Source organism: Babylonia areolata, chromosome 30 (genome assembly GCF_041734735.1).
Source record: "Babylonia areolata isolate BAREFJ2019XMU chromosome 30, ASM4173473v1, whole genome shotgun sequence".
Lineage (NCBI taxonomy): Eukaryota > Metazoa > Mollusca > Gastropoda > Neogastropoda > Buccinidae > Babylonia > Babylonia areolata.
The window spans coordinates 7,785,874-7,799,897 of NC_134905.1; the positions used below are offsets into that span (position 1 = coordinate 7,785,874).

The window sequence follows — 14,024 nt, forward strand, 5'->3', positions numbered from 1 at the left end:
TACTGTGTTGTATTGTATTGTATTGTATTGTACTGTATTGTATTGTACTGTATTGTACTGTGTTGTATTGTACTGTACTGTATTGTACTGTATTGTACTGTATTGTTCTGTATTGTATTGTACTGTATTGTATTGTACTGTACTGTGTTGTATTGTACTGTGTTGTATTGTACTGTATTGTATTGTACTGTATTGTATTGTATTGTATTGTACTGTATTGTATTGTACTGTATTGTATTGTATTGTACTGTACTGTATTGTACTGTATTGTACTGTACTGTATTGTACTGTATTGTATTGTACTGTATTGTATTGTACTGTATTGTACTGTATTGTATTGTACTGTATTGTACTGTATTGTACTGTACTGTATTGTACTGTATTGTATTGTATTGTACTGTACTGTATTGTACTGTATTGTACTGTACTGTATTGTACTGTATTGTATTGTACTGTATTGTACTGTACTGTATTGTACTGTATTGTATTGTACTGTATTGCATTGTACTGTACTGTACTGTATTGTATTGTATTGTATTGTATTGTATTGTATTGTCACAACATATATTTCTCTGTGTGAAATTTGGGGCTGCTCTCCCCAGGGTGAGCATGTCGCTATGCTGAGAGCGACACCCCTTTTTTTTTTTCCCCACCCCCATGGATGTGGATTTTTCTGCAGAATTTTGCCAGGGACAACCCTTTCATTGCCGTGGGTTCTTTTACGTACGCTAAGTGCATGCTGCACACGGGACCTCGGTTTATCGTTTCACCCGAATGCCTAGCGTCCAGACCACCATTCAAGGTCTAGTGGAGGGGGAGAAAAAACTGGCGACTGTGGGATTCGAACCAGTGCGCTCAGACTATTACCACTGGGCCAACACTCCACAAGATTAAGAGAGACACAGAGAGTGCGAGTGTGTAAGTGCATGCTGACATGAGTGCAAATGTGTGAAACAGACAGAGAGAGAGAGACAGAGACACAGACAGAGAGAGAGAGAGTGAGTGCATGCGTGTGTGTGTGTGTGATTATTTGAACCACTGTCTGTGGCACAATGTTCAGAAGCACAATGACCAGCATGTGGTGGGCACAGCAATACATCGTGTATGGGCCAACAGATTAAGAGAGACTGACTGAATGAAGATTTTTTTTTTTCTGAGGGTAATAGATTAAGCATACATGCAATTTTTCATCCAGCCCCAGAAAACAAACAAAATAAAAATGATAATAATTACAATAAAAAATGAGGGAAAAAAGAAGTGAACAAACAAGAGAAATATCAAGGGAAACAAATGTCAAAGACAAGAAGAAGATGATGATTTATTAACATTTTTATACTGCCAGAGCCTAAAATTAAAGCTATTTAGGCAGTAACTGATCTGCATGCTATTTAAGAAAGGATCATTATATACAAGAACTAAATATGAGATTGCCTGGCAATGAAAATAAAGAACAAGAAAAATACAAAAGATCCGATACTGAAACATACATGTTGGTTCCTAAGTACACTGCATAAAACAAGTCACAGTAAGATACAGCATCACATACACTAGACTTGCACTGCATAAAAACTTGTACCAAAGACAAAAGTTGGAAGGGATAAGTAAACCATAAATATGATTATTAAAAAAAAAATTATAGTAAGATTACAATATTAATTACAGGAACAAAAATATCTGTATGTGTTTTCTGAAGAAAAGGAGATAGATAGATTGATAGATAGATTGATAGACAGGCAGACATTATAGATACATAGACAGAGACAGAAAGACACACACACCTGGGCAGGTGGAGAGAGAGAGATAGAGATTGTGTGTGTGTGTGAGTGCATGCAGACATGAATGCAAGTGTATGAGTGTGTGTGTGTGTGTGTGTGTAGGTATGTGTGTATGTGTGTGTGCATCTGTGCACAGAATATAGAATGTGTGTGTGTGTGTGTGTGTGTGTGTGTGTGTGTGTGTTTATGCCTATCCATGTGTGTCATGTGTGTGCGTTTGACTCTGTGCATGTGTGTGTGTCTGTTTCTGTGTGTCTGTGGGTGCATGCGTGCATACCTATGTGAACACGTTTCTGTTTGTTGCACACATACTTTTGCAAAGGAAAAAGACTGTATCTGCATATCTCACCACATAATGTTGAGGAAGACACAGGTCCACAATCCCAGCTGTACTGCAAGTCTGTAGGTCTTTATCTGTCAGGTAAACACACACACACACACACACACACACACAAACAAATGGCAAGATGATTAATCCAAAGTGGCATGGTGGCCTAGCAGTAACACACACCAACCAGGAAACGAGTGTGAACAGGTTAAACAAACATAAACTGGACAACTGCCCGCTAGAAACAATTTAAATGGAATAATTACTGTTTACCTACTGGAGCAGGTTGGGTAAATGGGAGTTCAATGAGATTACCATATTTGTAAAAAAACAACATGACAAATTTCTTTTACTATGGAGTGTCTACACTAATGTCTTCTGAAATAAGAAAACAAAAACATATTGGAGAGAGAGAGAGAGGGAGAGGGAGAGAGAGAGAGGGAGAGAGAGGGGGAGAGGGAGAGAGGGGGGAAAGAGAGAGAGAGAGAGAGAGACAGAGAGAGAGAAAAAAAAACAGAGGGAGAGAGAAAAAAAAACAGAGGGAGAGAGAGAGGGGGAGAGAGAGAGAGAGGGAGAGAGAGAGAAAAAAAGAGGCAAAGGAAGAGAGAGAGAAAAAGAGAGAGGGAGACAGAGAAAGAGAGAGAGAAAGAGACAGGAGACAGAGGGAGAGAGAGAAAAGAGAGACAGAGAGGGAGAGAGAGGGAGAGACAGAGGGCGACAGAGGGAGAGAGAGAAAAGAGAGAGAGAGAAAGAGACAGAGTGAGAGAGAGCAGTGTGGGTGGCTGGAAAGCCTCCAAACATAACCCAGGGCCAAATAAATTGACAAAATCACATGTCCCCCAATGTGGCTACAGCTATCTCACAGATCTCATCTATTCCTGGAATAAAGATCTTTCAATCAAGAGCTGAACGTTCCTTGAAGCAATTCTGTTTTGTCGGGGCACACCTCACTCACACTGACAACTATTATAGAGTTAGTGACACATGCATTCATACACTCTTTGTCTCTCTCTCTCTCCCTCCCTATCTCTCCCCTTTACACGCTTTATTGACAGCAACGCAAACACACACACACACACACACACAGAGGGAGAAAACTACTTTGGAGCTATAAACATACACACAGAGATACACACAATGACGCAGATTGAGACGTTCATGCATGCGCGCGCACACACACAAACACACGCACACACACAGGGAGAAAATTACTGTAGAGCTATAAACATACACACAGAGATGCACACAGTGACGCAGACTGAGAAGATCATGCATGCGCGCGCACACACACACACACACACACACACAGAAAACTACTCTGAGAGCTACAAACATACACACACAGATACACAGTGACACAGATGGTCACGCATACACACACACATACACACATACTCATACACACAAATCACACAAGGAAACCAAAGAACATTACCACTTCTTTCTTGTAAACGATTTTCTCAAAAGTGAATGGCATGGTGTTGATAGTACCTCCTGCAAACAAACGAACAAAAATAGAAACACCTAAATGAACAGGTCCAGTCTTTCTTTCGTCATCTTACTGCGCTTGTGGGCTTCAATTCCCATGTTCATTTGCATATGCAAGTGGGCTTATGAGTATGTGCATAACTGTTTTTACTCCCACCATATAGGCAGTTATATTCTTTTTTCTTTAGTTTAATGTCTTTTCACTGTTTAGTGATATTAGACATGGAGGGAAAAAAAGAAGAAGAAAAATTGGGGTGTGGGGGGTGGGGAGGGTGTGTACATGCTGGGTATGTTCATGTTCCCATAACCCAATGCATGAATACTGAAATGGATTTACGGGATATTTCAAGTGCCTGTTTGATATTCTGCATGTTTTCACATGAAGGGGGATGAAGGCGTTGCAGACCTGGCAGACAGAGAACAGCATCCACCAGTCACCTGCCAGACCCTTGAAGCGGAATCAAAAACCAAGAGAATATCAGACTGAAAGTCCAATGCTTTAACCACATGGACACTGTGCCCTTTGTAAAAGTAAACTATAAACCAACAAAACTAGGAAAATATGATGCCTGTTTGGCTCATAAGAATGATCTGGCAATTCCATGAAAGAATAGATACATCATACACATGCCCCCCCACCCCCACCCCACGCCCCCCCCCCCACAGGGACAAAGACACAAACACACATAGACATATACGCACACATACAGGACACACACACAGAAACACACACACACACACACACACACACACAGGGACGCACACACAACCAACACATAATACACACAGGACACACATACGCACATACACACAAAACCTGCCCTCTTCCAGCAAACATACACATGAGAACACCCACACACACAATTCCTATAAAGGTAAGAAGCCCTATAAAAATAACAAAAACAACACACACACACACAATACAAAGAAAGCCCTCAACCAACTCTCAATCTATTCCAAACACTCAATAAAGCACATGCACATACAAGGCAGACACAAGAGAGCTTGCAACAGCTGGCAAACAAACACATCCCCACACAAAGATTCTTCATCCTGGTTCACTGCCTAGTCTATTGCACAAGGCCGTACACATCAAGGCTTCAAACATTCTTGTTAACGCATCATTGTTGCTTACGGGCCAGTCGACCACACAGGGCTAAACACACTGTCAATATCCATCCTATATAACCTGAAAAGAAGCAACAACAAACAAAAAAACTTAAAAAGAATTTTTTTTTTTCCCTATTTTCCTGTTATCTTCTTTATTTTATTTATTTATTTATTTTTATACTTCATTTGATTCACAATAGTCTCAACATTCACACGTGGAATTGAATAAGGTATGTTAAAAAAAAAAAAAAAGAAAGAAAAAGAAAATATTCTTTTTCAATGTTTTTTTTTTTTTTTTACACGTTTATCTCACATTCTCTTATGGCAGTCTCACCACTTTTCGCACACTTCACACAATCTAAATAAAAAAACAACAACATTTTTTCTCTCTCTGCAGAGAAAATGATGAATAAATAAATAAACAACCAAATAAATTAATAATTCATTAATATAAGAAGTTTTGCTTATATAAACTATTCCACTTCAAAGCAGACATAATGCATTTTACACAATGTCGGCAAACACCAAAATCAATTGCTGCATTAACATTCTTATAATATTTTTGATAATTCAATGGGAAAAATGCAACATCACTATATTTCTGGTATTGTTATGCATCAAACAGGAGTTATATAGATTCCAGTTTTTCTTAAATTGCTAAAGCTGAAGACTCACACTGACAGTAAATCCATGTTTTTCAATGTATATCTCCACTTAAAAATTAAGAGTTTTTTCAAAAACAAATATTGTAATATTTGGGGTGGTGTTGCTTTTGTAAACGTAAAATTTTGCCACTTATATTATCAAGTCCATTACACACACACACACACAAACACATGTGTACCCAGAGCCACGGTGCCCATGAGAAAAGGTGCCCCCACATAAGCAAAGTCGTTGCTGATGGTGCGACCCACTGTCACCCCCACGTAAAATGTGACCAGGGTCTGAAACGGGATACCAGTAGTATGTACATACTGTTTCTGTCAGAGGAGCTCAAAACAAATCACCTGAAAGGCATCTTGTGAAAGTGATGATGAATATAACAAGAAAGGCAAGGCCTTCAAGACTCACTTGTGATAAATTAAGTCCCCTAGCATTAATTACAGAGTAATTTCCGTTCTTTACTATCTGCACCAAAACGTTTGCAAAATAAATAAAAATTCCATGCTTAGCAAAAGAAGTTCCTGTTTGAACAAAAAATGATAATAATGACTCCTCTTGTTGTTGTGTCAGAATAAGAAGTCAAAGTGTCAAGTTTAGAGAATACAAAAAATATAAATATAACAGTAAATGCAGTTTGCAAAAAATTAGGCTTCTTTTTTTATTTTTTAGTGCCCATCCCAGAGGTGCAATATTGTTTTAAACAAGATGACTGGAAAGAACTGAATTTTTCCTATTTTTATGCCAAATTTGGTGTGAACTGACAAAGTATTTGCAGAGAAAATGTCAATGTTAAAGTTTACCACGGACACACAGACACACACACACACGGACACACACACACACACACACACAGACAACCGAACACTGGGTTAAAACATAGACTCACTTTGTTTACACAAGTGAGTCAAAAATGAAAAAAGACCTAATCTCCCTCACCCCCATCCCCCACCCCCCCTAAAAAAAAAATCATATCAAATGAAAGGCATCTTGTGGAAGTGATGATGTTCAACATAACTTTAAAAAAAGAAACAGAAAAAAAGACAACCCCCCCACCCCCCAACCCCCTCCCCCAAAACAACAACAAACCTTTAACCTGTTGCTCATATTTCTGCCGGAATACTAGATGACAAAAAAATCACTGACCATCATTAATCATAATTATTGTCAATTGTTTATTGTTATTGTTATAATTAGTAGTAAAAATATTACTATTATTATTATTATTATTATTATCATTATCATCATTATTACTATTATTATCATTATTATTATTATTATCATCATCATCACTACCACCATTACTTTTATCATTATCATTCTCATTATTATCCTTATTATTATCATCATTATCATTATTATCATCATCATTATCAATTTCATACACCTTGTTTATAGCTTAGCCAACCACTAAAGATCCATTTCAGGGCTGAAGAAACCCTGTTAGTTCTTAAAACCAGTAAAAGAGAATTAAAAAAAGAGTTAAAAGGTCAACTGAAATACACACACACACACACACACACACACACACACACACCAAACAGTGGACAATTCCTTTGTGTGTCTTGGTCTCTCTCTCTCATACAATCCAATCAGCAATCAACAAGTAACATTACCCAACTAGTCACATACCAACAAATCCACCAACCAATCAAATAAACTGATTGGCAAAAACTGACCAATCAACCATCACCATTCAACAGTGACAAACCAATCAACCAATCAAAAAACTGACTGCCTAAAAATTTACCAATCAACTGTCACCATTCAAACAACAGCTATCTGATCCACTCACAGTGGCCAGAAGGACTGGACCTTTGATGAAAGTAAAGGCGGAGATGATTGGTTTATCACTGACAAAACTGACCAATCAACAGTCACCATTCAGATACTAGCTATCCAACCCACTGACAGTGACCAGAAGGATGGAGTCTTTGATGAAAGCAACGATGGAGATGATTGGTTGTATCACTGGCAATACCTGACCAATCAACTATCATCATTTAATCAATACCAATCCACTACAACTGATTGGCAAAAAGCTGACCAATCAACAGTCACCATTCAAAAACACTAGCTATCCAATCCACTCACAGTTGCCAGAAGGACAGAGCCTTTGATGAATGTAAGGACGGAGATAATTGGCTGGATCAGCTGCAAGGCGAAGACGATGGCAAGGGTCAGCACCCACACGAACACTGGGATCACGTAGAAGTGACTGGAACACAGCACATGAACTGAATACATCTATTGATATGATTCCCTTCCTTAGCTGAACAAACCTGAAATACCCTGCTTTTTGTCAGTCTGTCACACTCCCTCCCTCACATCATTTAAAACAAATCTAACAATTTGTATTTTATTTCATTTTTTTTTCTTATTCATTTATTTATTTATTGTGTGTGTGTGTGTGTGTGTGTGTGTGTGTGTTTTGTGCGCTTAGAGTTGATTTCATTAAGATTTTGTGCCTCATAAAATACCATAATTATTACTGTTATTATTATCTTTTTTATTCATCTCTTATTTTTATTTATTTATTTATTTTATTTTAAAAATTACTTTATTCTTTTTTTTTCTTCTTCTTCTTCTTTTTTTTTTTTTTCCTCAAGGCCTGAATAAGCACGTTGAGTTACGCTGCTGGTCAGGCATCTGCTTGGCAGATGTGGTGTAGCGTATATGGATTTGACCGAACGCAGTGACGGCCTCCTTGAGCTACTGAAACTGATACTGATACTTTCTTTATTTCTTTTTTTTCTTTTCTTTTTTTCTCAAGGCCTGACTAAGCGTGTTGGGTTTCGCTGCTGGTCAGGCATCTGCTGAGCAGATGTGGTGTAGTGTGTATGGATTTCTTTTTAACTCAGTGACACCTCCTGGAGCTGCTGATACTGATACTAACAATTTTTCCCCAAGTCCTGAACAGCTTGAAACTAACGGTATTAGCCAAGAGGTTATTACACTCAACTGTTCATTCCTTTACAGGCAGTCTCTATATAACTGAAACACTCAATCTCTATATTCTATGGATTCACTTCTGTTTCTTCTCCATGTGTGTGTGGGGGTGGGGGCATGGGGGGGGTGGGGGGTGCATGTAAAAGTGTGTGTTCTTTTGAAGTTTGTGTCTAAGTAATGTGTTATCTTAAAGTACTTTGAGGTGTTTGAAAGTATCATGTAAATGAACTATCATCACTATCATTATTCTATTCACAATCACTAATATTAGACTTTAAAAAAAAAAGGAGAATGCAAAACTCCTAAAATGATTTCTAAATTCAGGACAATTCTGAGAGTATAACAGATCTGACTGAAATGGAATATATTATATGCACTGACTAAGAAAGAAAGAAGGGAGCTTACTCTATTCCAATGAGCTGGGCGTAGGCCTCACTTCCCGCCAGGGCGTAACATATCAGCAATGCAATGCTGAAACAGATCGTGTCAAATGCTTATGATGATGTGGTAATTCTTGCATTGGTGGTTTGTTAAGCAGGTATTTATTCAAGGTACCTTGGGCATTGACTGCATGATACTCATGTCTGACTATGACTATTAGAACAGCAGTGGACACAACAGTTGTCCCAACTATCTGGGCTAGAATTTGATCATAGTGGAGTGTCTTGCCCAAGTTACATCCCCACTCTCTCGGCTAAGAAGGTTTTAGGACAGTCGGTGTTGGATAGTTCCCTACGGCCAACCAGCCCCCAAGGCTGCAGCACTAAGAGCCAGTGCAATCTGTGACATTACACCATCAATTATTACACCATCAATAATTACCTTTCACTTATCCTGTCATTAGTTATTCATTCATTCATTCACTCTTTCCATAAAAAAGAAGCAAAAACAGGCACACAAAACCGAAAATCATGCCAGTAATCAACTCAAACATCCTGGGGGAAAAAAACAGTATAAAACATAGAATGCCATCAGTTCCAGAAAAGGAAAAAAAAAAAAAAAAATCCAAGACTGTCTAGCACAGATTTTCTAGAAGATGGGGACATTCTTTACAACTGAAAGAGCCATCAGCATCCCCAACAGAGATACAACAATATGACTGGAGTGACATTAACTGGGTCCTTACAGGTATTTCATTACAAAATTCAAACCTTTCGAAAACCTTTAACATGTTGAAGGCAAAATTTTAAAACAATTTCCTCAGGTGAAAGGTATGGTATTTTGAGCAATGGCTTTCTCTTCTTGCCATATAGATAGATGAATACACTCATTTCAATCAGAATATATTCTGAGGATAGGGTTTTTAAAATTATACATTTCGCTGCTTTGCTTGATAAATTATTTACTTTATCGACAGGAAAAACAAATAAAACTGCATGCAGGATAAAATACCAAAAAATGGGTGGTGCTGTAGTGTAGTGATGCGCTCTCCCTGGGGAGAGCAGCCTGAATTTCACACAGAGAAATCTGTTGTGATAAAAAGAAATACAAATAGAAACAATGCTGTTGGCTAATCTTGTCATTTTTTTGTTAAATCCCAGCTGTCCACACAGGGCCATATCATAGCTGAAAAACTGAACCAACCCGCTCCCCTTGCCCCCAAAACAAAAAAAAAACAAAAAATCTTCCTTGGTAGACAGAATCAAAATTACTTTTTTTTCATCAGTATACAAATTTGGATCACTTTAAAAGACTTTTATGGACTAGAAAAAGGACATAACCATTTTTTAATAGCTTTTAAAACCTTTATGAACTCTGCATTAATTATGACAACCAGATGGTGACAGTAACCATGACAATCACATGGGGTAACAGTAACCATGACAATCAGACAGGGTCACAGTAACCATGACAACCAGACAGGAGGTGACAGTAACGATGATAACCAGAGGGTGACAGTACGCACAACAACCAGACAGGGGACGACAGTAACCATGGCAGCCAGACATGGTGACAGTAACCATGACAACCAGACAGGGGATGACAGTAACCATGGCAGCCAGACATGGTGACAGTAACCACGACAACCAGACAGGGGACGACAGTAACCATGACAACCAGACATGGGATGACAGTAACCATGACAACCAAACATGGGTGAAAGTAACTGCAACAATCAAACAGGTTAACAATAACCACGACAACAACCAGGCAGGGGGGAGTGACAGTAACCATGACAACAAACAGACCGGGAGGTGTGTGTGTGTGTGTGTGTGTGTGTTGGGGGGGGGGGGGGGTGACCAGTAACCATGACAACCAGACAAGGGTGACAACCCACAACTGCAGGATGATGAGGATGTCGAACATCTGCCGCATTCCACAGGACAGGAAGAGCTGGCCCAGGAGGTGCAGATTGGGGGGCTGGATGATCTGCCCCTGCCCTGGCGACGCCACCCTCACCTCTTTCATCACCACCTCTCCTGCAGTACACGCACACATGCATGTGTTCATGAACACACTGACGTACACACGTTCATGAAAACACAGACATGTTCATGAACACATACATGCATACATTTATGGACATACACACACACAGATATATATATATATATATATATATATATGTATGTATGTATGTACATACATAGAGAGAGAGAGAGTGACAGACAGAGACATGGAGAGAGATCCCAATATAACATCTTCCCTGTGTACTTCAGTTTCCATCAAAACTATAAACTGTATATATGTTAGATGCAGAATCCCTAACGTCAGATATACCCCAATATAATATCATCTTTGTATGCTTAAATTTCCATCAACAATATAAACTGTGTACATGTTAGATACAGAATCCCCAATGTCAGATATACCCCAATTTCATACCTTCTCTGCATACTTTAGCTCCCATCAACAATATAAACTGTATAAATGTTAGATACAGAAACCCTAATGTATTTGTATTTTTATTTCTTTTTATCACAACAGATTTCTCTGTGTGAAATTCGGGCTGCTCTCCCCAGGGAGTGCACGTTGCTACACTACTGCGCCACCCATTTTTTCCTATCGAAGTGGATTTTTCTGCAGAATTTTGCCAGGAACAACCTGTTTGTTGCTGTGGGTTCTTTTACATGTGCTAAGTGCATGCTGCACATGGGACCTCAGTTTATCGTCTCATCCGAATGACTAGCGTCCAGACCACCACTCAAGGTCTAGTGGAGGGGGAGAAAATATCCACGGCTGAGCCATGATTCGAACCAGTGCGCTCAGATTCTCTCGCTTCCTAGGCGGACACATTACCTCTAGGCCATCACTCCGATGTCAGATATAGTCCAATACAAGATACAGATTCCCTAATATCAGATACACCCCCAGTAAAGATACAGAATCCCTAATGCCAGATATATCCCAAAATGTATGATTTCCTCTGCACTCTTAAGCTCCCATCAACAATATAAACCGTATACAGCCGTGGACTAATTTATTACATGTGGCTTTCATCTGCATGTGTCAGCAGATAACATCCTTGTCATCATCTCGTTTTCACCTGTGACAGTATTGCTGTTCTGAACAGGTTTTTATCTACCTGGCAACAGGTGCTGTATGCGTGTCATGCAGCTGTTGTGCTGTGGGGGTTTTCATCAACTGTGCTGGAAGGTTCGAGTGATGTGACTATCAAAACCTCTACTGGTTTGTAAAAGTGATTCACTGCTGGAGAGACGATGGATTTGCGTAGATTGATTGTGGTGTGTAGTGTGTGTGTGTGTGTGTAGTAGTAGTAGTAGTAGTAGTAGTAGTAGTAGTAGTAGTAGTAGTCTTCAGTTTAACGTCTTCCACTTTAAGTGATATTAGACGGAATGTGTGTGTGGTGTGTGTGTGTGTGTGTGTGTGTGTGTGTGTGTGTGTGTGTGTGTGTGAGTGTGTGTGTGTGTGTGCAGGGGAATTGGGGGTGCTGGTGAGAGTGGGGGATGGGGAATGTGTATGTGTATGTGTGTTTGAGAACATACATGCATGCAAACACACACATGCACATACACACATGCATACACACACACACACACACCCTAGGCCCCCCCCCCCCACCTCCTCATCCCAACCCCCTGCTTGTTACCCCCCCCCCCCTGCCCCCCCCCCCCCCACACACAACACACAACGGGATGCATACACTAACATATTACATACCATTATCATCAGAGTCCAAAATAATCTCTTCTTCAGCCATCTTGTTCAATGGAACTGCTTCTTCCTGTGCATGAAACATCAGAGAACATCATGATAAAACTAAAGCAAAACATTATCATCAAAAGAAAAGATTATTATCAAAACATCATTATGAAAACAAAACGTCACTAGAGCAAAATTTCCTCATCAAATTAAAACCTCATCATTAAAACAAAGCATTTTCATCAAAACATCATTACTAATACAAAAATGTCTTTAAAACAAAACAAGATTATCAAAACAAAACATCATTATGAAAAGAATCATTATTAACACAAAACAGCAACAATAACAATCACACACACAAACAACCCCACACTTTTCACCAAGCAAAGAAGTGAGGTCAAGTCAAAGGAAACAGAAAACAATGTAAAACAGCATAAAATCCAATCCAATAAAATATAATGAAATAGAATAGAATAAAATAAAACAAAACAAAATGAAATGTAAAACAGCATAAAATCCAATCCAATAAAATATAATGAAATAGAATAGAATAAAATAAAACAAAACAAAATGAAATGTAAAACAGCATAAAATCCAATCCAATAAAATATAATGAAATAGAATAGAATAAAATAAAACAAAACAAAATGAAATGTAAAACAGCATAAAATCCAATCCAATAAAATATAATGAAATAGAATAGAATAAAATAAAACAAAACAAAATGAAATGTAAAACAGCATAAAATCCAATCCAATAAAATATAATGAAATAGAATAGAATAAAATAAAACAAAACGAAATGAAATGTAAAACAGCATAAAATCCAATCCAATGAAATATAATGAAATAGAATAGAATAAAATAAAACAAAACAAAATGAAATGTAAAACAGCATAAAATCCAATCCAATAAAATATAATGAAATAGAATAGAATAAAATAAAACAAAACAAAATGAAATGTAAAACAGCATAAAATCCAATCCAATAAAATATAATGAAATAGAATAGAATAAAATAAAACAAAACAAAATGAAATGTAAAACAGCATAAAATCCAATCCAATAAAATATAATGAAATAGAATAGAATAAAATAAAACAAAACAAAATGAAATGTAAAACAGCATAAAATCCAATCCAATAAAATATAATTAAATAGAATAGAATAAAATAAAACAAAACAAAATGAAATGTAAAACAGCATAAAATCCAATCCAATAAAATATAATGAAATAGAATAGAATAAAATAAAACAAAACAAAATGAAATGTAAAACAGCATAAAATCCAATCCAATAAAATATAATTAAATAGAATAGAATAAAATAAAACAAAACAAAATGAAATGTAAAACAGCATAAAATCCAATCCAATAAAATATAATGAAATAGAATAGAATAAAATAAAACAAAACAAAATGAAATAAAACAAGATAACTGCAAGATAAAAAAAAACCCAAAAAACCTATAAATCATAAAACAAAACATAATATCAAACCAAAAAAACACAAAACAAAACACATAAAATAAAGCAAAAACAAAATATAACAATGCAAAAACAAAGCAGCATACCATAAACACACAATAACATAAAAAAAAGAGAGATAC

The 14,024-nt window shown here is 37.4% G+C and overlaps 1 protein-coding gene across 1 annotated transcript in view; it reads right to left on the bottom strand.

Moving 5' to 3' along the window:
- The window catches only part of LOC143275376 (uncharacterized), a 38,838-nt gene that overhangs the window by 16,442 nt on the left and 8,372 nt on the right, over positions 1-14,024 (bottom strand). The window contains exons 5-11 of the mRNA XM_076579443.1: positions 12,433-12,496; positions 10,589-10,730; positions 8,716-8,781; positions 7,456-7,579; positions 5,546-5,645; positions 3,539-3,597; positions 2,125-2,189 (exon numbers count right to left, since the gene is read on the bottom strand). Of these exons, the coding sequence (XP_076435558.1) occupies positions 2,125-2,189; positions 3,539-3,597; positions 5,546-5,645; positions 7,456-7,579; positions 8,716-8,781; positions 10,589-10,730; positions 12,433-12,496 (620 nt within the window). The remainder of the gene's footprint in view (positions 1-2,124; positions 2,190-3,538; positions 3,598-5,545; positions 5,646-7,455; positions 7,580-8,715; positions 8,782-10,588; positions 10,731-12,432; positions 12,497-14,024) is intronic.